Genomic DNA, 27,382 nt, shown 5'->3' with positions numbered 1-27,382 from the left:
AAAGGTTGCAAGGGCCAGGCACTGCACAAGAAGCCCCCAGCTTTTCTTCAGCTTGCTTAAACTCTTCTTCACTTGTGGAAAGCATTGAGAGATATATATATGTGTATATGCATACAGAGAGAGAGAGAGAGATGCACAGGCATACTCACGTGCCCAGTCAGGCCTTGATTTTGCCATAAAGTGGCGTAGGAGATGACACGGGTTTCTACTTGTGCTTTAACAGGGAAGTCTGCTTTATATTACCCAGAGCAGATGATTAGCAGCTGGCTTCCATGTAGACCTGAACTGCGTCTTATTGCACCTCCTGCCTGCTGTACCATTTCAGGCTTAAACACTGTGTTGCTTCTTCCTTTTCTCAGTAATCAGGGATGTGACTTGCAGCATTTTCCTACCAGGAGCTGACTTCCCATGCCACCGTGGCTCCCCCCATACCTGTGCAGGGGTGACCTCATGCGCAGCACACAGCTGTGCAGACACCATCTCCTTGTAAACCTTTCACTGATTTCACCATTTCGTTCCTTTTAGCTTGTAGTCTGGGGGGAAAGGAAATACCTAGCTTAGTCTGCCTGCCATCCATTCAAATGGTTTAAAAAATTACTGTAATTCCTGGTTCTTTGCATCATAAGCATTTGGATATGTCTCCCTCTTGTGCAGTTTGGACTCTTAACGATTAACCTGAACAGCAGCAAAGACGGATTTAAGCCTTGCACTGAGAAATCAAGAACTACTTCTTTGGAGGATTTCTTCTTTCCCCTCCCCCTCAACACGGCTAAAACCTACGTCCACTCTCCTTCCATCCTTCTGCTTTTTCACCTTAAATATAGGGAGATCCCTTTTGCCTTTCTCCTAACTGTTCCCCGGGGTTTACAAGCCCAGCCAGGCTGTTGGCCTCTGTGGTCTCGTTACGTCCCCTGCCCCTGCCTGCCCGTTAGCACACTTGGGCCGGCGGATAGCCTGAGCTGGGGCTCGAGAGCTTGTCGCGGGAGGCCTCCCTTCCCCGAGGGATCAGCAGACATCTGTCTGCTGCACTACCTACCAGTGAAACCATTGCAGGACCAGGCAGGTTTTGATAGACCTCTTAGGCTGGCACAGCCAACATGCTGTGGCACAGGAAGATTACAAAAATGCTTTGTCGGTCCTGGGATTGCATCACTTACTAGTTAGCTTGTGGCAGACAAGCTTCTCTATTCCCAACATAGACGCAACAGGGTCAAGAAGGCAAAGAAAAAAAAAAACCCACAACTCAGAGATTTGTGCATCAGGGCCTGTTTTATCTAGCTTGAGACCATTTCCCAGAGGTCAGGGATGCCCTCTGTTTTGGTGGAGCATTTACTGACACTCACAGAAAGTCTCTGGGAGGCTTCAGGTAGATGCCTCCCCTGTGTGAAAGGTGAAGCAGAAAGGTGTAACTCCCAAATCTTAGGGATTTGTAGGGGGGAAGTAACACGGCAGCTGTTTAATAACGTAATTAGTGATGTATTCTAACAAAATTGCCTCCTTAAGATCCTGAGAAAGCTGAGCTGAGCTGGTTCCTTTGCCAGAGAAAGTTAGCTCACCAAAAGAAATTAAAATAGGGGTTTAAATTTCAGTGGAGCCGGGGGATTTCAGTCTGACTGTTTGTGCCTTGTTCGCTCTCTGTCACAGACTTTGCAGCAGCTCGGCTTTCTCAGGATTTGCAGAGGGTAGTAATTTTGTTCAAATGCAGGGCTAATTGCAAGTAGAGGAGTGGGCATGCATGAGAGGAGTTGCACGGCGAAGGAAAGCGCGTCACTAAGCTGTAAAGGTAGCAAACAGCAAAGAGGATAGCGGAAAAACAGAGAATGCCATCGGGGCGGCAGCGGTGTCCATCAGTCAGGACGAGGAGTCTGAAGACAATGGGATGAGCCTGGGTGGTGTTAGGAGGCACTGGCAAAGCACAAAGGGGCCTCAAAAGAGAGCATCAACTGTTCAAAAATCTGACCTTGTCAGCACAGTGGGTGACAAAATTTATGATTAACTGTGTTGTATTATCCTTGCATGGGCAGTTATGTGCACTTACAGTCCCTGGTGCAATCACTGGTTCCTCTGGTACCACACTGAAAGGGGAAAACCATGCAAGCTTCCAGTGGCTTGAGCTTTTACAGGGAAAGTGGGTCACAGAAGCACAGGAACCTCCACTGAAAATTCCTAGAGGTTATTCCATGTATTTAGAGCAGATTTATGAGAAATGTGTGCCTAGAGATTCTCTGTGTCCAGAGAGCGATGTGTTAGCCAGCTGGGTTGCGATGGTGACCTCTGCATGGCTCTAATTCAGTACCATCTTCCTGAATCATCAGTTTACACAGACCGATCATCTCTTGATCCATGTAAATACCAATGTTAACTGTTTCTCTCTGGTCACTTTTCCCTCAAGTGCCTGATGTTATTATTTATCGCTCTTAGGATCTCAGTTTATAAGAGGGAAATAACGGAAAGATGAATAGCCCAACAGAGCCAGGAGGTGGTTACACTTAGTATGTCATGGAGCTCAGGGCATGCTCTTTTCAACAACAAATGACAGCACAGTGTAAGAAATGCCACCATTTTTTCCTGAATGCCAGTAACCCAAACCATTCCTGACCCCTGAGAGTTTCACCCACCCAGCCACAATCTCCAGCTCCCTCTCCTGGGAAAATGTAAAAGTAGATAAAAATATTTACGGCATTTTAAGAAGCGAGGGCAGAGTACAAAAAGTTCAGAAACTCTTCCTTGTGGAAAGCAGAATAATGAAAAATAATAACACACCATTTACTAGACTGATGTATTCTTTATCTCCTGAATTTAGTGCAAATGACTTTGCATTCACTTGACACAGCAGAAGCTTCATTGTTACAAAATTTAGTACCTGCGTATTCTTGTATTTGGAAGATACGGTTCTGAATTTAGATCCTGTGTGCTGCAGAGTTTATGCAGCTTTATTTCTGCTCCAGAGTTAGAGTTGTTCAGGCTTGGGTGGGGCAGGGGACAAAATTACTGCTTCAGCGAAGAGACACTTCTTTTTAACAGGATGTGGAAACAGCTACCTGACAGTGTATTCAGAGAAAGAGGGCAGCCGGGGAGATGCAACCTGTGACTCAGCAGCCAAGTGAGGGTGAAAAACAACCTGCTGTATTGCCTGCCGTTCTGAGGTCATCTGCAAATCCCATTAGGCCACATTTTCTACTAAAATAAGGCATTACCTGAGGCCTTACTCTTCTTTAAGGAGACAGCCCTGCTGTAATAGCATGACTCGCATACAAATCCACCAATTTAAAAAAAGAAAATATGTTTTAAGCTCAGCTGTATATCTAATCAAGTACCTCAGATGCTTTATGGTGCCAAGGGTTTCACCAACACCTACAGGAAATCAATCAAAGCCTTTTAGCAGAAGGGTGAGGGAGGGGAGATTCGTGTATAATCTCATTCCCGCCTACTGAGAGCCATTGAGAGCAGCAGTACCACCACCTTCAGTGTTTCTCTGGAAAATATTAAGGGCTTGGGATGTGTTAGCATGATGCCTGCCGCCCTCTCCCCCGCCCCGGGTGGAACAAGGTGGCGTCTTGCCCTGTTTGAGCTTCCCCAGCCTCAGCAGCAGCGAGACATTTAAGGGAAGAGACCCGCTGTTTTTCTTTGCTGCTCTTTCCTTTATAGCAAATCCTGTCCCCTTTTCTACACGCCGCTCATAGCTACAGCACTGAGGCGGTGACAGAGCCCAGGGGAGGCAACCCCAGCCAGGTGGAGATGATGTGCCGACGCGTTTCAAAGACCTGCCGTCAGTGCTCTGCTGCCTAACCCTGCCTGCATCCTGCCCCTGTAGTGCTGCCCATCTTCCCATGCAGCCTCAGAGCTGTTCCCATTTGGGGCGAGGGTGGAAATCCCCTGTCTGCAGTCCCTCTGAGGCCCATGCTGAGCAGCAGCTGCCTGCCCGAGGAGGTGAGCCCTGAGGAGCGCCAGCCGTGTGGACCACCGGGCTGGCGGCGCGGGGAGGGAGGCCAATGCAAGCCCCCCAGCCCGGCATTTGAACCCGCACAGGCCGTGCTGCCTTCCAGGTTCATTAAAGGCACTGGTCATTCAGGATTGAACATCAGGGTTGAACCCAAACGTTGTCCTTGGCCATGGTGGGGACCTTTGGTGTTTCAGGAAGCCATGGGTTTTTGATGGCAAGCCTGGATATGGTGGCTGGTTGCTGGTCCAGGCTTTAGGTCACCCTAGAAAAGTAAATTCAGATGACATGGAGTCAAAGCACTGGGTCTCTTCTTCAGCAGACTTTCCCTCCACTAATCCCCTGAGGGTACAACGTGGCAACGCTGCTGGGGAAAAGAGACCCGAGGAAACATCTTTTTTGCCTTGCATAACAAGGGATAAGGGAAGGAGAAAAACAGATGTAAAATACTCCCCTGTCAGATCAAGGTGTGTTTTTTTCCCTTTGCCCTTTAGCAAATCACTCCATTTCCCAGCTGTCAGACTGGTGGACTTCAGTGTTCAGAGAGATGAACTCAGAGAGAGATCCCAAACATCTGATGTTGTTGCTGCATGGAATTTTTAAGAGAGCATAAAAATCAAGACCGCGGGGGATTTTAACCAATCTTTAAGTATTCAGCTACTGAATGTTTTGCCCTTTAACACATTAGATGTTTTAATAAGAAAGAAATCGACAAGAAAGAGAAATGCATCTCATTTCTATTTTTCTTTAAATCCTAGCCACCCCTTACAGTGATGAACCCAGCTCTCCGAGCAGGGTAGCACACGATGGGATTAAAAAAAACATTAGTGCTTTAAAAACAGCTACCCACTAAAAAGGGCAAAGGAATAAACTGATGAGAGATATAGCTAGATTAGTTGATGACTGCAAAATTCTTTGATTGTGTAAAGATCTATATAAATGCAAACACTTTTTGTGGTGGGCTGTGGAGATTTGGGTCTCTGGAGTTCTTGCTTGAGTCTGAGGTGAGTAGTTGCCATACTGCAATGTATGGGCTTGAATGGGAGGTTGCCTCGGGTAGCTCCTGGTGGGCTAGAAATGTCACTTCTAAACACTAGCTGTCCTCCCTGTTGGTGCTCAATAAAAAACCCTCTAAACACCTGAGGAGACTGAGGTTCACTACTTGTGGGTACTTTAGCATGTGCTGAACTTTCAGCCAGTGGAGATGGCTATGTCTTGGTGCAGGGTCAGTCACAGGATAAAAGTAATGCTTGAAACCAAACGCCTTCCTACCAGAGCCTTCATGAAAGCATCCTGAGGACACAGGTACCTTGGGCCAGGAAAACATACACCACTATGAAAGCCGAGACTGGGTGAGAGGGTCCCGAGGGCTCTGGAGACGGGTGGGAGGCTGTGCACAGGCAGTGGTCGGCTGCTGTGTGCACAGGTGGGTCGGTGGGCGAAGGGCAGCAGGGACGGAGCTGCCTGCCCCGCCGGCTGCCTGCTCCCCAAGGGCTGCCCTGGCTTCTCCTGGTCAGCACTCAGCTAATCCTGGCACGTCACTGGCACTTCCCAAGTTTCTACAGTCATCAAATAGTCTCTGCGGGGGGAAACGGTGTGTGAGAAGTTGAAATGTTTTGATGCTTTCTAAACGAAACATTTCATATGCTCATATCAGAGTCACATTTCATCCCCAACCTTTGCTTGATTTTGTTTTTAGAGAAGCAAAATCTTTCTTTTTTATTTTTTCTTTTAAAAATAAAAAAAAAAATTCTGTTCCCAGTACTAGTTAGAACAAGTATTTTAAAACCTGTAATAAACAAATAAATAAATAAACCTATAATGGAAACAGCTCTGGTTTGGTTTGCCACGCTGCTGGGTAGGCTGTCATGAATGCGCTCTTACATCCAGTCCGTAGTCTGCTGCTGAACCTTCAGGTAATAGTAGAGTAAAAAAACACAAGTGACAGTATTACTGACTATTGAACAACACTCCTGAGTATCAAAAATAAGAGCCAAAAAGAAGTGGACTTTTCTAGGAAGGAAAACGACATGTCATTCCAAGGCCAGCATTGTAAACATAACCTTGAATGCCGCATCAGCGCTCTCGGCCCGAGATCCGGTCCCCGATCACCTTCCTCAGCAGGGTGCTTCCAGGGCTTCCTTTCCTTGTAATAACGACGTCACCAGCATATTTAACTGCAATACCAGAGATGCGATTTCTGAAAGTATGTCACTGTAATATTACTACACCTTGCACTATTTCTCTTTTTTTTCTTCTGTCTTTGCGGGTCAAGACTTTACATTCTTGAAAGTTTTTCTCCCTTTCTCCTGGAGGCAATAGTTAGCGAGAAGGAGCAGTTACAATTGCAGCACTTTTTTTCTGGAACTTAGCAGGTGTGAAATGTTCTCCTTATGATCTAGTTAAACCTGTTAAACATTTTGCGAAGCTTTTTGATAGATCTTCGTGTAATCATGTTAATGATACATTGTTCCTTTCTCTATTTTTTCCTTTTTTTTTTTCCCTTTTTCTCCTTACAGTTGAAACGATAGAGGAAAAAACAGCAGACTCCTTGCAAGATTTGTACAGAGCCTTGGAGCAGGCCAGCCTGTCTCCTTTAGGAGAACACCGGATTTCCACTAAGCTGGAGTATAAGAAATCTTTTGTAAAGAGATGTAGCGATCCAGTAGTCAATGAAAAACTGCACCAGCTGCGAATTCTGAAAAGCACTTTAAAGGTGAGATGAAAGAGGGAGGAAAAATCCTGCCCCAGGGTTGGATCAGACGGTATTGTATTCGGAGATTAATTGTGCGCAGCTGGAGTCCAGGCTGAACCTAGTGTGCAAAAGAAGCAAGGGAGACATGGGGAAGCGCTGTTCGCAAAGCAGAGAAAAATGTGCCTTGGGAGAGCCGTGGAGGTGAGGGGATCAGTTTTGATTTCTGCGCAGATAAAAATCTCAGTTAGCTGCTCCTCCTCCAGCTAGTTTAACAGAATTTGACGCCAAATTATCAGAGGCGACCTTAATCCCTTTATTGTCCCTGAACATTTTCATTTACCAAAACGCATTCACTCAGTAATTGCCGAAGTCTAAAGTTAAGCAAAGCCAGCCTTTCAGAAGAGAGTGGTACCTTTTACAACACTTGATTATTTTCCGATTGCTGAGCTTGTCCGGGAGGAAACTGTGTGCTTGCTTTCTGCATAAGCTGATAGGATCATTGTATTTAATCAGTAGGAGTGATTAAATAAATAGATAGTGGTAATGATGGATTTGAAGATTTTTATGGTTATTCTAAATGTACCACAGCTCATTTAGCCTCCCTGTCAGCTTCTTTGTTTGTTACAGCAGTTTCAATTCTGTCCTGATAGAGATTTTGGAAAACAAGATGCTGGATTTCCACAGGGACCCTGTTAACTATATTAAATTACCACATTTTAAGTCACTAGATAATTGTACAGTGGATTTCATAACAGCTTTCATCAAAGAGGGCTTTATCAACATTAATTAATTTAGTTTTCCATCACCTAGAGAAGCATTTAAGCAATATTATGTTCATGCTGTGGAGCTCCCACCCTGAAAAAATCTTACTCATGCTTAACTTTCTGCATGGTATCATCTCATTGAAGGCAACTGCTACTTGTAGTATTATCTGGGTATGTGAGTCTTTGCAGGATTGGAGGCTGGCAGAAAAGGACAAGATATACAGGCTTTCCACATGACTTCTACAAGCGTGAGAAACTGAAACAAAATCACAGTACTCTCAGACACGTCGGGGTGGCAGGAGGTTCACTCTGTATCTGTGCTTTTGCACCATGGTGGGATCACTCATACCAAAACTGTGGCTCAGTATGGCTTGCTGCCATGCTTAATTGTCTTTCTTGTTAGCATTTATTGATACCTGAGCTACATTATGCCAGTGGCTTCCTACAAATGGAATTGCTTTCCTCCAGGGAATTCCAAAAACAGCGCATCCCCTTTACCCGGCAGATGCCTGTTTTCATGCTTCTCTGGGACTTCTTTCTTTTGGACCAAGCAAACACAATTTGTTCATTCTCTGTCCATGAGCTGTATTTTCTAAACCTGTCGCCATTTGTGTTTGGACCTTGATTGGTATAAATCATTCTTAAAGTACATGACATCAATAATTGAAAACACAATGGCAGCAAGTACCAAAGACAGATAATTGCTGTTTCTTGCGTACAGCAACAGCGTAGAGTGACACGTGCCTGTTTTGCAATGGCATCGTGGTAACTCATGACGAGTTTCTAGCTCCGTTATAGCCCAGAGCTCCACTTCTGCCATACTGCTGGTAGTCGTATCTACCGGTAGCTACTGCTGTTACCTCATCAGTTATTCTTGCTTTTTATCAGTGCCTTTGATTTCTCCTTCCTGAATGCTCAGCCAATTGCATTGGCCTGTTGGAGTTGGTGTTCTGAACTCTCCTTCAATTTATCCGAATTATTAGTAGCCTGAGACAGCCCTCCAGATTGCTTCTAGCTCTTGTTGTCCATAGGCTCTCTATTCCATCATCTAAGTCCTTAACGAAAGACCCCTCTGCTCTCTTTCCTGTGACACAACACGAAATCATTCTGCTGCCAGCGAGTATGAGCTACCTGGCTGGTAGTGCGGAGGTGTGGGTACCAGCCACAATCAGCGAGAAGCAGGTTATGGTAGTTCAAGCAGAGATATGGTGATCAGGAGTTCCCATGGTTTCATTTCCACTGGTCATTCTCGGCTTGCACCTCCATTTCTGAAAATGAGTATTCTAGCGCAGTGTTAATTAGCTACTGTTTGCAAACCATGAAAAATACTTTTCAACCTACTGCTTATGGGTGATGCCTCTGACCCTTCTGACCCTCTCCCACCAACACTGGGCTGCCACAGCTTAATATTTCCCTTTGACATGCTCCCCAGAAAGATTTGACATACTCATAGTATGGACATGGAAAATGTGAGTTAGCAATGAGGAGCATGAAACCCGTCTGGCAGGGAGGATAGAGGGGAGGTTGCTGGTGACCACACGATACCTACGCAGAGGAGTAGTGCTGAAAACCTGCGTGTTAGCTGTGTTTCCAAGGCTTAAGTCTGTTGCATCCAGCTTCCACCGCTTGCAACAACCGCGAGTGGCTACGGGTTTATCAGAGGCTTACTCTGACCCGTACTGGCCGCCTGTCATCTCTTGATAAACTAATCACTGGCCAGTGATTATGATACAGCCACATCCCCTGCCTCAATGATGGGTAAGGAGATACCAGCAGCTATGTTAGATTTTACCCATTTCTGCCTTCTCTTTGCCACCGCAGTGGTAAGAGGAGGTTGCAGCCCGCCAGCCCATCGCATACACTGGATCTTTAATGAAGATGAGTTATCATTAACACAGGGGTCCTTCCACAAGCCTTTGCAACGTAGCGCTCAGATGTCCCCATGACAAGCCTGCTAAAAAAGGCTTAGCTCTGCTGGCAGGCGAGAGGCCATCTGTCTGCATCCCACGCACCCACGCAGTATTTCTTATGCTGATCAAGAAGAGCAAACAGATGGCACTTTGTCGTGTGAAACCCATCTTGAGAAATGCAAGCAGCTAATAGTAAACAGTACAGGGCTTGCTTTTTCTTGAGCTGAACGAGGGGCGAGGAGGGGGAATAGGGACTATTTCTGAGGATGCTGGACGAGGCGAGGGAAGCCCTAGCCCCGCCGGGCGATGTGTGATGCCCTGTAGGAAGGGCTCCTGTTTGCAAGCGGACGTATAGCAGTCAGATGGTCCCCCTGCTTGTAGGGTCTCCGTGGCTTGAGTTTGCTCCCCCTGTTCTCTCCTTCCACCCATGTGATTGATTTTGCCAGTGACTCATCACTCTCATTGACTCTTTGCTTGTTCCTTTTCTCTCACAGGCCAGGGAAGGAGAAGTAGCCATTATAGATAAAGTTCTGGATAATCCTGCCTTGACATCTAGAGACTTTCAAGAATGGAAACAAATGTACCTTGATCTCTTCATGGACATCTATCAAAGCAGCACCCCGAGGGACTCTGTTAATGGCTCGTCTGAGGTTGATGCACTTATAGCCTCCTTAGCGCACACTCACTCGTACATTGAAACGCATGTATAAAGGTCTCTCTTTTTGTCCATTAGCTACACTCCAGCCCTTTACTTAAGTGCATAAAGTAGTTTTTATATCAATATGTGGGAGCTCTAGTAAATTATATTTTAATGTTACTCAGCTGTGTGAAATAAACCTCCAATGGTCAACGATACCATGTCTTTAATGAGGATTTGTATATTTTATATGCTACCAATGCTCTGCTTGTGTTTACCTTCTGTGAAATAACAAACATGATCTTTAGCTATTAAAGTATTTAAAAGCATTTTTGGAAGACTGTGGCCTTCACACAGGAAGTTACACAAACTAAGTGTTTTGTTATCGAAGGTCACTTTTACAATGATATTTTATACTATATAATTCCAGTATTGCATTGCATTTTTGGAGTGCAGGTACTATTTTGGTGGTGGGAGAAACCCAATTTTTATACTGAATGAGAAACTCTAGGAGTTTTCTTAAATAACAGGGAAAAAGTGTAATGGGGTGGTTGTGTTTCAGTTTTGTCAAACACACAAAAGGGTGAAAATCGGCAGACAGAAATGACTAACGTGAATTTAAGTATCAAAAGGTTAGGTCTTATTTCCTTGTGCTTTTTTAAAGCCTGTTGCTAGGGTTTACCATCAGTGCAAAGGGATGCTGGTTTGTATTCTAATTAAGACCAAATGATGTGTTATTTGTCTCTTAATCACATTTGGTTGATTTTTTAAAAAATTAGTCATGGTACTGTCATTTATGCTGCTTTTGCACTGAAGGTATCAGTATGATGTGCAGATTTTGCAAAAGAGAAAATGTAGACTTTGAACATCCTTGATAGCGGCATTTTTCTTGCCCAGAAAAGCAGCAGTGGAAAAGGTTCCCGACGAAATGCTCCGAATCTGAGAGGCTTTGAAAATCCCCACAATAGAAAAGGAATGAATAGGATTTTTCAAGTAGTCGCCTATGTGTTTTCTGAGCTGTGAAATTTGGCCGTATTGTATGCAGGGAAAATGTGTGATGGGAGCAGAGCTGAGCACAGAACCTGAAAAATAACTGCGGAGTAAAAAAGCCTCTGGTTTGCTTTTGAAGGGGAAGGGATGTCTCTGGGTTCCGCCGAGTTCACAAGCCAATTAAAATGTTTTAATCTTCCATGAGATTTGAGATGTGCTGGAGGCAACCCAGTGAATACGAGTAGCAATAGCTCCGTAGAGTTAGGCAGATACCTGGAATAGGAAAGTGGGAGGGGAATCTTAAATCAGGTATTTACTTTTTATGGGCTTGTTTTCGAAAGGTGATCAGAGCATGACAAAATATTTCTGCTGCTTTTCAGTACTTTGCTGCATAAGTTAGGACTCACGACATGATTTAATAATGCTCATGTGAAAGGGAAAAGCCTCCTCTATACTTTTTACAGTGAGTTATACTCTTTACCAACTTTAGACTATTGCCTGTGCAGCTCAGTGAATGTACTTTAAACTTTATGAGCGCTGATATTTCCCGGCAGTTATATCCATGAAGGGATGAAGGAAAGAATGGACAGATTCTTTTCTCTCCTTTCTTTTTATTCCTCCCTCTTTCTTTCTTGTTATTTTATTGCATATGGATTGCAAACGTTTTGCAGATTTTGCACAATTGTACAAAAGAGTGGCCTTTCTGCAGCCCATTTTCAGTAATCCTATATTCAAGTTGACATGGATGACGAATCATGTATTAACATTTGTATAGAATCCTGGATCCAGTGTAATATTTGTACCATTAGAAGAAGATTGTTTGTATAAACTGGACATTTATTTACTGCATGGGTACTGACTTGTATATTAAATTTGTGAGGTTTTTGTAAATTTCTCTTAAAAAATGCTTGACTTGAAATCAATTGTGCTGTTGTTCCAAGCATTTAGATTCTCTTGCTATTGTTTTACTGGACCAAAAGTAAATATATTCATATAAAAAACTCTTTATATCTGATGGGTGTATATGCACATTGTGTAGTTGATTCCTTGTCAAAACCAAGGCAGTTCAGAAGACTTAGATCTGTTGCTATGCAACAGCTATTCTGCCTGCACTTTACATTAGTAAAGTCAGCTTGATTGCTTTAAAGGTGAAAATTAAACGTTACAGTTTTTTAAGCTAGTCTAGTGACAAAGAACATGTGTCCTATCCGTTGTGCTGCCTTCTTTTAAGACTATTAAATGTTCTTCTATATATATTTTTATTGTATTAACTCTCAGCCTAGAAAGGGAACACTGTAAAATGAAGTACAATAAATTTAACTTTTAAATGAACATTTGTGACTCGAGATTCAATTTACTCCACCCCAAAGTGATTCTGCGGCATCTGACCATTTTGCCTGCATTTCACAGATCCACGTACCTTAAAGTACCCCCATAATCTGTGCCTTCGAACTCTGCCAACGTGGGCAAGAAGAAGTAAGACTATTGCTGTTTCGGATGTAGGCAGACACTGAATAAAGACTTCTGAGCACCTTCAGTTACCTCCCTCCCCATCGTCCTCTTTGATGAAAGCAAACCTTTTCTGACTGCAGGATTCTCTCATGTACTAGTTCAACATCTATGAACAATTTTACCATTATGACCGGGCACGATAAAGCAGCGTATGCTGCCGCGGTGAGTATCAAGGCATTGGTTACAGCAACTCCTGTAACATGTTTTTTAGAGTCTAATAATAAGCATACCCATTCAGCTCTGGCCATCTAAACTAACACAAGGTTTGGATACAAAAGAAATGTACTGTACCGGTAGTGCACGTCTTTAAAATAACGCAAAATAAGCATCTGAAAGGCATGCTACAACAAAGGCCACTCGGAGAGAAGTGGCTTCTATGAAACAGTCACTGTTTTAACTTCTGGCCATAACTGAGTCTACATACCAAAAAATCCATGCTTTCTGTCCAGTAATTTCATGCTGGTTAGCTAAGACATTCTTGCCTAGTATGTAGCATATCAAATAATACCTTTTCCTTGGCAGTACTTATTATTAGTTCTCGTAGGCATCAATTTTCTAGTCTTTATACATCTCACTTTCATTTTGCTTAGCCGTAGCATGTAAAAATTCAATAGCACTTACCAGCTGGGAAAATTACTTCTGATTAAGAAGACAGAAAAGGTGGATTATGTTTTTTAACCTTTGAAAAATCTGACTTGCAACACCTATTAATTGCTATCTAGGTATTATTCTTCAAAAGTCAAGTATTACGATTCTCGCTCGTCGCCTTTACATGTGCTACTTGCTACGTCCTTCCTCAGTGAGATCAGCTTCCAGCTCTGTAAATCCCAGCACCTTCTCCCATGCTGGAGCCAGACTTTCTTGCCTGTTTCCACCAAGCGTTTGGCTTATCAAAGCAAAACCTCCACTCCGTCACGTTCAGTGCCATTGCAATTTTCTTCTTCTCCAGGACCCCCCTGATGGCTCATCTCCTGGGATGATTATTCCGCAGCACCTGAGCTCAATAGTTTGGCGGCCTCTTCTGCTGGCTGTTGCCGTCCCGCTCGTCGGCCAGTTCAGGGAGTTGCAGCACCGCGCACTGCAGCCCACACCAAGGCAAGGGGGCTTTGCAGATCTCTTCCCAGCCATCATTGTCGATGTCATAGCCAACCACGTCTTGCGTGGGGACTTCCTGTGAGTTTTGCCATTTCTTTCCCCCGATAAGAAGAGCCGTTTCCTCTACCACTGCCAGGCCATAGCAAAATCGATCATACATCAGTGGTCTTAACCGAGTCCATTGGTTTTGATCAGGGTCGTATCTTTCTATTTCAGAGAATGGTTCATATAATCCTAAAAAGGTGAATATGGCTTCTCTGATTGTTGCCATCTGATGCCCAAACCGAGCAATGCTCATGGGGGCTAGTTTCATCCACTGCCCTTCAAGCGAGCTCAGAGAATATACGTCCTTGCTTGTGTTGGCTGGGTCTGAGTACTTGCCGCCCGAGATGTATATAGTATTCTTGCAGATGGCACTGGCATGGCCATGTATCTTGCATGGCAATTCCCCGGCCTTCGTCCATCTGTCCCTGCTGATGCTGTAGACTTCCACAGACGAATGCAGCGACCCATCCTCACCCCTTCCACCAATGGCAAAGATATCCTTGCCTAGGACACAACAAGAAAACTGGCATCTCTTTTCCAGCATGCCCGTGATTTGGGTCCACGTGTTAAATCTCGGATCATAACGATGGACCTTGTTCGTAACCGATAAGATCTTTTCGGTTTTAGCATCACCCGGGGCAGCACTTTCGATTTCCCCACCCAAGACGTAGAGGAAGTTCTCCACCACGCACACGCTGTGGTTCTGCACCCTGTCCTGCACCTGCGTGAGAGCTCGCCATTTGTGATTGTAAACGTCGAAGGCCACCACATCAGTGACGAGTCCCTCGCTTGCTGTCCCTCCCCCTAGCAGAATGATCCGAGTTTTCTGGTTCCTCAGCGTGGTGGACTTATCCTGCAGGACAGGCTGTTTGAAAACAGATGTATGGTAATTTATTGCTTTAATGATCAAGCACTTAATACCTGCGGAGAGGGGCACTTCTGACTGTGTGTAGGTTTTTCTCAGCTCTTCCACGGGGATGAGGCCGTACCTTATGTGCTCTAAAAGGCTGCTTGCGTGAACCAGCCTGGATTTATCCTGCTTCAACCACAGCAGCACAAGATTCAGCAGGTGGGTTTCTTTCACCATGGGGAGATCTGGTGATTCAACCGCTGCTAGCAAAGACCTGAAGTTCAGCTCGAGCAGTCCTGTCAAATCCAAGTCCAGCAGCTTCCAAAGGTTATTGACAATGTATTTTTCTGTTGCTGCTAAGGCATCCGGCAGGTAGAACTTCCTGGCCACGTTGGCGGAGAAGCAGCAGTTTTCCAAGGCAAGATTGTTAACTAAGTACTGATTGCACAAGCCAATAGCATCAGTCACTTGCAAGTAGCTTGCAGCTTCCAAGGTATCCTCCAAGCTTTCAAAGGAAAGAGGCAACAAGGAAGTGTAAATGAAATCCAGGACATGCTGGAGACCGGTGGGTGAGACAACTTGCAGGTGAATTACACTGGCCTTAGACTCTCGGGTATAACTTTTGAACATGGCTCGGAAATAGTCGCTGGAGCACGCCAACAAGGACTTGTGTGCAGGAAACTCATTTTCCTTCACTTTCAGCAAAATATCGCACAGAAAGCCCTCTGATCTCAGGGTCTGGTACTGGGCGAGCACGGCGGTGCAGTGCGCTTTGCAGTAGGACAGGAAGTAGCTCATGGTAGGCAATGCAACGCTTTCCCCTTGAGTTGTTAAAGCTAAAATGCAATTAGATATTGAAACAGCTGCCCGACTCAACAGCCATTGCTTGAATGCCCACCAGACCCCCAGCTGTTAGAGAAAAACCCACCCCCCAAAAAAAAAAATCAGTCTCTTGCCTGGCATAGGGGGACAGTTAGTAGATTTGTAGTGAATTCAATGCATTCCTTTATAGGAAAAACAGCTGAATGTTGTAACAGCTGTAGGATGCTTACTTTTCTCGCCTCTGTCGCTTGTGCAAGGATGAATGGTCCACGGTTGTGCTGAGCACTTGCTTGGCTGGCCATCAGGTGACAGATGAGGGAGCTAGATGACAATCCCAACAAATGACACTTCGTGTCTGCTCAGCCGTCTCCCTTGACCCTTCTTGGTCCGCAGGCAGATCAAATAGATCCTCTCTGGCTGCCAGTGCATGGCTCTGAGCAGACACAGATGAGAAGGGAGCGCTGGCTTTTCTCCTCTCTTGTTTGTGTTTCAAACTCAGATAAGTTTAGACCTCTCCACCCCTGGGACAGTAGCTCCCTTTTTGTCCTCTTTTCGCACTCCCTTAGGAAGCCTCAGCCAAAGATCGAATCAGCGCCCGGGGATTATTGCATGAAAATTTTCTAAGCCCATAACTCTTTGCCCGGCAGGCACTAAGACAACCAAAATATCATGATTAGTCACTGGTTTGATTTGACATGCATTTCTGGGCTCTTTGCTTCACATGACACCGCCATAACTCACAGCTACCAGAATAGCCGCAGGCGCATCCCCTCGTCCCCCCTGCCCGGGAGCCAACCCCAGGCCAGGGACTGGGACGATGGAGGAGCTTCCACCGACAGCCGCAGCCAAAGCAGCTGACTTGGAATGACCTGGCTGGAAATCACAAGGGTAACACATTCGCACAAAGCAGTGACAAAAATAGATTCCCCCAGTTCGGCCGTAATAAACCGAAATCTGTTTATAGAGGAGGCTTTGCATAATTGTGCTCTCGGTTACTAGCTGGGAACAGACGCGGAGCCCCCGGGAATGGGCCGGAGCTGACTCGCTCAGCTTTCTCACTTTCAGTTTGTCCCAATTAGAAGCACGTATATGGGGATTATCCCCGATTTTCACCCGGGCCCTTCAGGGTCTAATTTCTACCAGGAATAGTAGCTCTGGGCGGGCTACACATTCTGACCTCTTAAAGCTTGCTTTTATTTGTCTTTCTTTTCCCTGCGTAACTCTGGGTGGAGGTTGTTCAGGAATCTCCTCCTGACACCTTTCTTTCCAGGTCAAACATGCTCAGGACTTGCAAACCTTGACAGGGTTGATAAATGCCAGACCATTTTACTGCATCATGAGCCAGCAGACTTGGGGGCAGAGGAGGATCCCTCAGGACTGAACAATTTCACCTTTTGCTCAAGCCAAAGGTAAAGCCTTTTTACTGTATTTGCTTATATTTATTTATGTGATGTCATGAAATTCTGGCTCACCACTGTAATCGAGGGGTGTTTGGGAGCTGACTGGATCCTAACATGGATCATGCATGCCGTGCGACTGTCCTAGTGACCCTAAGCTGTCTTGCTAAGCAGACTGATGATACCTACACATGCTCTGTTCTGTTTATGGGGAAGGACTCCAAAAACATTGTTCTTCATTGCTGTATAGCTCTGAAAATTGATTTACTACTTGAATCCACTTTCCATCATGACATTATAGGCCATAAATCAGGTTCTTGCTAAAAAATCTTCCCCCTTGCTAGCAAAATGACACGTATGGGCGGTGGGGACGAAGGAGGAAAGGGATGCCTTGTGATGCCACAGAGATGTGGCTTGGGCAACTGTGGGTATTGCCAGCAGCAGCCAAAACACGCTCACCCCCCCATCCAGTGATGTACTTGCAGGCAGAGGCAACATGCCTTTTCCCCTCCCCCAGCAAGGCCAGGCCAGACGCTGCCCAGGCTTGCACCGGTTTTGCCGGCACAGCACCGACCGCAAGCACTGTAACTTCGGAGAGGCCAAATGAGGCTCAGGCTGAACGTCCGTGCCTGCGCCCAGCGTGATGCCGTGTTAACCAAACTGGTTATGTATGACTTGCTCTCCAGATGAATTCTGCGCACGGGCTGCAGTTTATACAGGTCAGTTGCCAGCTGATTACAGTGCATTGCCGCAGGAGCCGGTGCTGATTTAACTGAACTGATTTAATACCAGCGCCGGATAAGCAGGTCCTATAATTGCATGCAGATTTGCTGTGCGATTCCCTCTCAGACCTACTTCATCTTCATGGCAAGCCAGCTAATAGAAATCGTAAGAATCATGATCCTTATTAAGCTGTTTATTTGCCCAGAGATCTTTTTTTCTTCACTTATAATTGAAATAAAGCCAAATCCTTTCCGGTCCCTTGCCCTGGTGTGACAAAAAAAGGTTATCATTATCAAAATGAGGTTTCTCCCTGCTCCACTTTTAGCAGTTAGCTTTGTCTAACTAGGGAGCCTACTCAGCCAGTACCCTCCTTTGTCAACAGACAAATTATCTCCAGACGGCAGCTAGGGTCTTCAGCACCTTTGGGGGAGTATTTAATGTCCATTAGCAAGAGAGCAGGCAGTGACTAAACAGCTGACTTATGAATCTCAGGAACAGACCTAGCACTAGGTGGGATGCAGTCAAGCCATGATCTTATTTTTCTCAGCTGTAATTTGGAAGATCAGATCTAATGTTTGACTCACTAGATGGTGCTTAAAATTAGGGAAACATTAGTGTTTCAATATATGATTTGCTGGGAATAGACAATACATTTTTATCATGTGCACCATTTAGACTTTAAATTAGATTTAGATTTCAGGCTTTCAGTATATTTTCTGTTGAAATCATTGCTATACTACAGTAGACAGTCTGCAGTAAAAAAGAATATTCAGAGGTGTGCTGTGAAAAATGTTGGCTTCCATGCTTGCAGGTTTTTTTTCCTATACAAAGCTGAAAAATGGCCTGAATTGCAATGCCACGTTCAGTGAAATCTTGCAAGTAGGTCATCAGTTAATAAACACTTCAATTACAATTGTAAATTTTCCCAATTATTTTTTAAAAGTAAAGGTTATAAAAAGAGTTGTACAAGTAAAATTGGGCTCATTAGTAACAAGTGGCTTACTGTAAAATATTCATTACAAAAATCCACAGCAGAGGATTTCTAAGCTACACTTTGTTCCAGAAGAAGTCAGTGCGGTCCAGAGGACAATAGAACAAACGCTTCAGACGCTTGATAATGTACCGCATGAACAAATATAGCAAAAGTGAGCCAAATGATGAATGTAATAGGGATGATGTAGCATACGGGTTTCCTAGAAACTACTAATCAGAAAGATCGTATTGATTTAAGTTGTCTTGTAAAAAACATTGGACTAGAGTCTGTACTTCATCCTTGAATAATCATTCACAATAGTATTTGGGTCACCCCATCTATTTAAAGCAAAGGTTGTTTAGCCTGGGAAAGCAGTCTTTAAGAACAAGACAGTAAGAGGGAGAAATTTTCTTGCAGCTAAAAGCGATGTATGGTGAGAGCATGTCTGTGTATAAAAGCGCAGGAGAAAGTTACCGGCTTGGATGAGGTGGGCTGAGGCTGTGAGGTTTCCATTTTGGCAGGGGGAGGCTGGGGACTCACGTGGCTTTAAGCGCTGTCTGTGTGTGAAGGAGACGGAGGGGCCCACAGGACACTCTGCCCCCCGTGAGCTGGGGGAGCAGGAAATCAGCGCAGGGCAGAGCATCCCCTGGCCCCTCAGAGGAGTCTGCAAACCCTCGGCACACCGTGTCCATCCGCGTGCCACCTAGGAGGGGTCTGTGTCCAGGGACAATGCTGGCAAGAAACTTTGGCTGAGTGCAAGCCACCGTCTGCCACTGGAGAGAAGAAGAGGTTTAGTGTGATCAGGAGTCAGAGCAGGGATCCCAGCCAAAGCCTGCTGCAAGGCCGTGTCTGCCAAGCCATGGCTACGTGGCAGTTTTCTGTGGTTTTTGTGGAAAAAGGGGAGGAAAGGAGGGCATACCATTGGCACACCTGGGTTGGGGGTGCCATGCCCCAACTGGGGTACGTGAGCACTAACTACACCGATGCGAGAAAGCATCCTGTGTCAAACTGTGAAAAGCAACATGAAACAACAGTCTTTCAATCAGCATTTGTTTCCTCTCTCTTTTTTTCAGGTTCCCTTTCGTTCCCATGAAGACAGATGTTATGGCTTCCATTGCTCTCTCAGTGGGTTAGACGTGAGCTTCCCCAGTGAATAAAAAACAAGTTCAGAAGATTTTTAACTTGGGTTCCCTTTTCAGAGTGACTGCAGTGGGATGAGTCAGGCAATGCAGCTGCAGGATAATGAAGGTGAATGTGTATTTTAACGAGCTCGTTTCAGAGCAGATGTACTAATGGCCTTCACAGCGGAGTGCAGTTTTCACCTGCTGCTGGGGGTCCATCTGCTCCTGTGATGGTCTGGTGGCACTGGAGATGCTCTGCATCGAGCCCTTGCTTCCCCCCCACCCCGGTAGCCAGCGCTGCCCGTGCTGCAGCTGGGGCATAGAGGGACCTGAGGCCCCTGCCCCGGGGTGCCTTCGCTCTTCATCCAGCTGAGGGCTGCTTAAAGATTGTGGTGGCTGCTGAATTTGCACAGTGAGGACACATATAGCCCTAGCTGAAGCTGCTCTGCTCACAGGTCACTTCTGCATGTGTGGAGGCTCATTTGCTATAAAAGGAACATTTCTGACCCCCATGAAGCCCTCCTGCCTCCCCAAGACCTTGTGGCTGGTTGAACTGGGTTCCCAAACTTTATTTGCTTGGGAACATCTAGTATCAAAAGCTGCAGTTTCGGGCTATATGACCACTAGCAGCAGGAGAGCTGGGTCTTGCCCTTCTGACTGTGGTTGGATACGCCCAGCAGCTCCCAGCTCTGCCCCCGCTGCAGATAGCCCAGTCCACCCTGATGTGGTTTCTGTGCTCCTAGTGATACATGTACCCAGTACAAAACCAGTATAACTGGGATCCACACCTCAGGTCTAAGAAAATTATAAGGAAATGGAGACTGGTTCCCCATGTTGCAATGTTCTCTTAATGCATTTACTTGTAATTAGAATTGCCATTTGTTTTTATAGGGATAGAAATGTAAGGAACAACCAGTGCTCTGGGACCACAGAGGAGAAAACACAAATTACATTTTCCTCTATTAGGACACCATACAGATGAAGTAAAGCTAAGAGCCTTCACGGAGTTTGCTGCAGACTGCAGAGGTCTCTCTGAAATCAAGGTGCTTTTCACATAAGCTGGTTAGGATTCAGCTCTTCCATCCTCTTCCATTCCCTAATTCACATTCAAGCAAATGCTCTCTAAGATATAGACTGTTCCTTAGCAAAGTAAAGGTTACAGTGTAATCAGCTGCTGTTAGTGCTGTTTATCAGATAATGAGAGCCTGATGTCCACACTCAATTGATCACTGAAAGTGTTCCTACAATCTGTACATTATGTCATCATTGTCTTCATCATTGTTAGCAGCAGCAGTATGTTACGTAGTGACTCAAACTCGGTCCCTCCATGATCTGCAACTCTCAGGCTTACCCTTGGCACTGAAAGGGTTGCACCTGCACCTGCTAATTCGATTTCATTTGCTCACAAGCACTCAGGTTTGAGAATGGGAGAGACAGCTAAGGGAGAGCACCCAAGCCCCCGCACCAGGTGAAGTGTGGCTGGAATGAATTGCATGTGCTGAAGGATGGATGATGGATGGCAAATCACCAAGTCTGTAGAGGACTTTTTGTCTTAATGACTTCTGACTGAATAAAGCCATGCTGGAGTGTGGCAAAGGCATTGATGGGATGTGTTTTATTCACCCTCCTGATCTTCATGAGTTACTGAATGGTGCGTGATTGGCAAGCCTCACTGATCATTTGTCAGGCTGAGGTCAGAGCCAGTCCATAGTGGTATAAGGTACTGGTGGCCCTACTCACCAAAGAGGGAGAAAGACATCTCCCTGCAGACTAGCCACAGTCTCTAAATTCCACTCCTGGAAGAAATTTCTAGGGTAGTTATAGGAACTGGACTGCATATGTCAAGTTTTCCTCTCCCGGACAGAGTCCTGGCACACCATGGCTTCAGTCATCTCCCCTCTTCTCCTGGTATGAGCTGGATGCATACTGGGCATGCATATAAGCTGTAGATAGTGGTGAGCCAAACCCCCGATCCCCAAGGCACTCTCCAAGAACTAATGTACTATGAGTTCATTTTTATTAATTTTTACTTTAGAGTTCTTGTGCCAGCAGCAATGCAAATATTGACTTCCTCATGGAAGTGCAAGGCTTTGACTGCCCAGAAAAAATACATAGCCTACTTAAACCAGCTCGAAAGGCTGTAGAGATACTGACTTTTTTTTCAGCAAGTTTATTTAGGTCTCATCTGCCTAGATCAAGGATTGAGGACACCATACAGGACTCTTGAAGGGAGCGAACATAGATAGCCCATGCTCTGAGCCCCAGCAGTATGCACCTGGCACGAGAGTGCAGCATCATTTTCTTGGTACAGTGGCAGAGTTTTCAAGGGACCTTTGGATTTTGCCTGAAGTGGAAAAGTTGTTGCTGTATGTTAGCTCTTCTGCCACACTGAAGAAATGAAATTGTAGACAGGTAAAGAGAAAAGCATAGGGCAGATGGACCTGAAACCTATGAAAGCCTTTGGGGTGAAACATAAATTTTGAAATGCCTAAGAGCAAACCACCTTCCCAATACTGCAAAGATTTATCTGTCCGTTGGTCTGCCAGGTGGCCCGTCTCCCAAGGGCACTAGGTGTCTCTCAGCAGAACCATGGGATTTGTCTGACATTAGAAGTCAGCAGCCCACGGACTCAAGCTCCAGCCTTGCTGAGGTACCAAGCAAGCAATGCACCCAGGGTAAGCACATGCCCTCCTGAGGGATGCGGGTCAGCCTGAGATGCCCTCTTAGGTGGGCTGGCAAAATTCCTCCTGCAGTAAAGAGGCAGCGCTCTTTTGGGGTGAGGGTGGGGAAGATGCTTCAACAGGATGCCGTGCTTCCTCCAGAAAATCCAGAGTCCTCACTCACACAAAACTAGTCCAGTTGCATCCTCCCCTGTTTGCGGAGGCAGCCCTGACACCTAGGAACCTCCTCTGATCCTGACAGTGGTCATGTCAGAGAAGGGCAACGAAGCTGGTGAAGGGTCTGGAGACCAAGTCTTAGGAGCGGCTGAGGGAACTGGGGTTGTTTAGCCTGGAGAAAAGGAGGCTCAGGGGAGACCTTATCGCTCTCTACAACTATCTGAAAGGAGGTTGTAGCGAGGTGGGTGTCGGTCTCTTCTCCCAAGTAACGAGCAATAGGATGAGAGGAAATGGCCTCAAGTTGTGCCAGGGGAGGTTTAGATTGGACGTGAGGAAAAATTTCTTTACTGAAAGAGTGGTGAAACATTGGAACAGGCTGCCCAGGGAAGTGGTTGAGTCCCCATCCCTGGAAGTATTTAAAAGACGTGTAGATGAGGCGCTTAGGGACATGGTTTAGTGGGCATGGTGGTGCTGGGTTGACGGTTGGACTCGATGATCTTAGAGGTCTTTTCCAACCTTAATGATTCTGTGATTCTATGATTCTATGTCAAAGGGGAGGATGCAAATGAGAGCTTGCGTTAAATGAGAAATGTGGTTAAATGGAGCTACCATACGATGGTGTAAATTTGATATCCTGCCATTGAAAGGGAGAGGACATTAAAAATAAATGTACATGCTTCAAATTCTTTAAACTTACAAGTAATGACATTGCTAGTACTTTCTGGAGGTAGTGCAATGACAGCAATACAGTAGTGTCGTGGTTTAACCTCAGCTGGCAACTGAGCACCACACAGCCGCTCGCTCACTCTCCCCGCCCCCCGGTGGGATGGGAGGGAGAATCGGAAGAGTAAAAGAGAGAAAACTCGTGGGTTGAGATAAGAACAGTTTAATAATGGAAATAAAATAAAATAGTAATAATAATAACAATAATAAAAGAATACACAAAGCAAGTGATGCACAATGCAATTGCTCACCACCCGCCGACCGATGCCCAACCAGTCCCCGAGCAGTGGCTCCCCCGGCCAGCTTTCCCCCAGTTTATATACCGAGCATGATGTCCTATGGTATGGAATGTCCCTTGGGCCAGTTTGGGTCAGCTGTCCTGGCTGTGCCCCCTCCCAGCTTCTTGTGCCCCTCCAGCCTTCTCAGTTGGCAGAGCATGGGAAGCTGGAAAGTCCTTGACTAGTGTGAGCACTGCTTAGCAACAACTAAAACATCGGTGCGTTATCAACATTGTTTTCATCCTAAATCCAAAAGACAGCACTGTACCAGCTACTAGGAAGGAAATTAACTCTATCCCAGCCAAAACCAGGACAAGTAGTTTAGGCCAACGTTGACCATCTTGACAGGGTACAACCATGGCTTTCCTACCTTCTGGCCCCTTCCAGTCTTCCTCTTCACTGAACTATGGTCCAACAAGTAAGTTACCACAAAGAAAATGGAAAAATGCACTATGGAAATGACAAATCTGGTCAGAGGAAACCGGATTTAGAAAGGTAAGTAGGTTTATATATGTAGAGGAGTAGATAATCTCTGTGCCTACATCTTCATTTAGCTCACAGTAACATATAAATGTGCCGACGGCCCTGGTAAAAAAAAAAAAATCAAAATTAATATATTAGCTTCACAAACTAGGCCTGAGGCAGACTTCCAGCTCATCACTATGCAGGGAGCTACTGTGTGCTGCTAGTATAGCCCTTCCATTACACTGGCTAAGCCAAAGCTTTTACAAAGATAGATCACATTAAGTATATTCTCCCATACTTCCCAACATCAGCACCCTAACATCATTTCCAGGGATAGATGATTACAGTCCCTTGAAAAGAAAACACTCAAGTTCAGGAGATCCCTTGAAATAGCCATATCCACTCACTTCTGACCCCCACCAGCTGTACATGTAAAATAACAAGCAATCTATGCAAACAAACTGCACACCCTGATATTTCTACTACTCCTGACTGGTTAAGAGGCTGTAAGTAGAAATAATAAAAAGAAAATGAAAGCAATCACCATACAAATCACCTGTCCATTTTTCCCCAAGAGGGTTTATTTGCCTTTGACAAAACAAAACAGCTGTTAGAAGTCTGACAGATCTTTTGCAGGGGGTTATATTTTGCAATTTTCTACAAATGAGCTTTGTGATCTATTAAGTATTTTCCAGCTCATAGTTTACAGAGTTGTATGGAAATAGGGGCTGGTTTTGATTCCTTTGAAGCCAATAGGAATTTTGCCATCAACTCTGGTACAGGCAGAAATGCAATGTTCTTACCATAGAGAAGTTTCGGGGGCCAAAGTATCTGTCTTGGCTTAATCTTTCAGCCTTATATACCAGCTTTCTCACCTGATATGCAGGGCATTTTCAGGTCCCAATGGTCCTATTGGAATAAAGGTTGTATTAAAGATCAGACCCTTTACAGCTGAGCCCCTCATCTGCTGTAGAAGAGAGCCTGATGAGTTTCTACATACAGCATGTTATTTTAAATGCGTTAACTCTTCATGTGTAGACATTACCTCAGCAGTCTGTATGGGGTGAGCAGACCCTAGTGAGCAAGGCTGGGGAAGGGCAGCAACGATCTCTGCTCAGATGTTCCCATGGTGCAGCCTCCACTGATGCTTTAGGGAGCAGAGTCTTCAGCCACCAGCGTTGCATGGCTGCCCTTGCTGTCACTACCGCTGATTTCACTTGGGTTACTTAGAAGCAGATAGGCTTGCAGGATTGTTTCCTACTGCCTCACCCTCAGGAAATGTTTTTGTTAAATGATAAAAAGGTTGATTTTATGATTATTTTTTTTTTTCAGCTAGGCAGGTAGGGCCTTCCCCTAATCTTCCTCGTATTTTCTGAAAAGAGTTACTGGAGAAAATACCACACTTCCACAGCCTCCAGAATTACAACACATTATCACAACCTCCAGAAAAGAGGTACTGCAGAGAACTTAAGTTCTTATAGGCCATTTGTGGTTTCCCATACATTGACATTCTCAACTACAAAGACAAATGGAGAGAATAAACAGGCATCGCTAAGACATCAGGAACAAAAGTGTTCAGGGCGTTTTCAAAGGCAGAAAGAGCAGTTAGAGGCCAGGATCCCTTCAGGCAGCTGAACAATCCTAATGGCCATTGCCGCTCATGACAATGTCCTTCCTACTTACTAAAATGCAGTGATTTTCTTATCAAGGTGACACCAAACTGTCCGATTTGGTTCAGGACAGTGTTGTGTGCGATGGGCACTTTAGAAACACTCAGAAAGTGCTGGCAACTGCCCTCCCGTGAGGCCACTGCTGTAAGTCACTGCTGCCGATAAATCTTGTTGCTCTTAATTGTTTGGGTTTCTCGGAGAAACAAATATTTACCAGCTTCTGGTTTGCAGAGTCTTCTAAAGGTCACAGATGCTAACTCCAAGGGGAGCCAAGCTATTCAACCTTAAACTATTTAACGTTGGCTTCCTGTGCAAGCCTGCGCTGCCATAAAAGCAGGCATCAGTATGGGACTTATGCATAAGGATGGAGGAGTAAAGTTCTTCTCCTCTTGGCCCATTTCAACACGTTATTTTTAAAAGCTTATGTATTCAGTGGTGGAAATGGACACCTTCATTCTGCTTATCCTTTTGGATGGGGTTGATGTGTTCAATGCTAATGGTCTGCTGGGAAGTTAGAATTACTTTCTCATATAACAAATCTGGATGGAGGGGAGGGAAGAGGATTTTCTTGGGATTGTTATTAGTGGTGAAAGTTTGTATTAAGAAAAAAAAAAAGGTCCAGGTTTTCCAAAACTATTATAGCCCTTCTACACAACTATATATAGTAACCTGTAGCTCCAGAAAAGCTTCAACTCATCTTAGCTACTGGCCTTACCTCAACTTCCTAAGACTATTCAGACAAGAAATGGTCTCTGGCAGCTATTTCTTATACCTACTTTTCATTTCACCATGATCAAAAGTCCCAACTGGGAAAAGTGCTGGGAAAGCTTTTATCAAATTTTGTGCCCTGACTCTTTTCATGCTGACTCTTTTCATTTGAATTACATAATTTCTGATAACACCAATCGCCTCCATACTCATCTGAGCTACTTGCCTGTGAAGGCAATAAACTGTGTGCTGAGCTACATCCTCTGCCTGGTGCAGTGGTTTGGGGTTTGACTTTTAAACTTTTAGTCATTTTTCCTCTTCCTTTTCTGCCTTGTTTTGGTTTTGGTCTGTGTAGGCATTAGAGAAGGTGAAGCTTCACATGACTGGGAGCTACCAGTTCTTCTCCTGGCTGGGATCCTTTAGCTCTTGCTTGGGTTCAGCAAGAACCGGCTCACTTTCTTTTAAGACTCGTTATTTTTGTCATCTGACCTAGAAGAATCACAAGAGACCAAGGGCCCACTTAAGAGCCCCTTGCATGCAGGTTAATCATGCCTTGGGAAATATAAGGTTTGCTTTCTCACCCCGAGGATGGAAATTGATAGGATTGACATCATTTTCTAATTTGATTGCTCTACTCAGTGTTTTATGTTTCCTGCACAAGCATCACATGTAATATCACCCATATATGTTACATTTATGCAGGCCAATAATATCAGCTTTAAATTAGGAAACACTTTCTAACAGTAAAGATAACAAAATGCTAGGATAGGTTGCCTAGGGAGGTTGTAGGGCTGCCATCATGGATGGATCTTTAAAGTGTGCTGTAAAGAATATATTCCCTACAAATCTGCCTGGAATCAGGCAAGTATAGCTGCTTGGGCTTGGAGGCAAGGAGATGGATTAGATGGTCTGTTGAATCCCTCTGAGGGCTGTGCTCTAGGATCTTCTGCTCATGATAAACCTTCAATCACAAAGTCTTCTGAACTATGAGGCACATGTCTTATCAGGCCTTGGTGATTCACACAAGTGATTTTCTAAATAGAGATGCTTTGCTGAAAAACAAAAGCCTTAAATAAGAAAAAGCTTGGGACGCATGCTGGTGTGTGATACTTTGGAGACACCATAATTGCTCTGTTTGGAAAATTTACTGAGCATGTCAGTAAGCTGAAAGTGTACAGGACAAAGGGCATGCAAAGTGTCTGCCTGAAAGCACTGCCTCCCTTCACA

General features: G+C 45.0%; 2 protein-coding genes and 1 long non-coding RNA gene across 11 annotated transcripts in view; 2 read left to right on the top strand and 1 right to left on the bottom strand.

Moving 5' to 3' along the window:
- The window catches only part of CNKSR2 (connector enhancer of kinase suppressor of Ras 2), a 235,770-nt gene extending 223,502 nt beyond the window's left edge, over positions 1-12,268 (top strand). For all 6 annotated transcript variants that reach the window (XM_076356481.1, XM_076356466.1, XM_076356473.1 and 3 more), the window contains 2 exons: positions 6,460-6,656; positions 9,804-12,268. In XM_076356481.1, coding sequence (XP_076212596.1) covers positions 6,460-6,656; positions 9,804-10,019 — 413 coding nt within the window. In that variant the 3' untranslated portion in view covers positions 10,020-12,268. The remainder of the gene's footprint in view (positions 1-6,459; positions 6,657-9,803) is intronic.
- KLHL34 (kelch like family member 34) lies at positions 4,519-15,863 on the bottom strand. The gene has a single exon (XM_076356498.1). It carries the CDS (start codon positions 15,234-15,236, stop codon positions 13,449-13,451), a length of 1,788 nt encoding a protein of 595 aa, XP_076212613.1. The 5' UTR covers positions 15,237-15,863; the 3' UTR covers positions 4,519-13,448.
- Positions 15,864-16,240: 377 nt separating this feature from the next.
- On the top strand, positions 16,241-21,074 carry LOC143169154 (uncharacterized). Of its 4 annotated transcripts, XR_012996869.1 has the most exons (4): positions 16,241-16,669; positions 19,427-19,601; positions 20,366-20,517; positions 20,884-21,074. It is a non-coding gene; the product is annotated as an uncharacterized LOC143169154 (long non-coding RNA). The 4 variants fall into 4 exon arrangements; XR_012996867.1 differs by having other exon boundaries at positions 16,249-16,669; positions 20,441-21,074; XR_012996866.1 differs by having other exon boundaries at positions 16,249-16,669; positions 20,366-21,074.
- The last annotated feature ends 6,308 nt before the right edge of the window (positions 21,075-27,382 follow it).

Source organism: Aptenodytes patagonicus, chromosome 1, assembly GCF_965638725.1.
Source record: "Aptenodytes patagonicus chromosome 1, bAptPat1.pri.cur, whole genome shotgun sequence".
In the NCBI taxonomy this organism is placed as follows: Eukaryota; Metazoa; Chordata; class Aves; order Sphenisciformes; family Spheniscidae; genus Aptenodytes; species Aptenodytes patagonicus.
Note: the sequence above shows the minus strand (reverse complement) of the source record. Positions and strands in the feature narration are given on the sequence as shown.

Excerpts from the sequence above, each read along its gene's own strand:
- KLHL34 (XM_076356498.1), bottom strand. The coding sequence starts at position 15,236 with ATGAGCTACTTCCTGTCCTACTGCAAAGCGCACTGCACCGCCGTGCTC.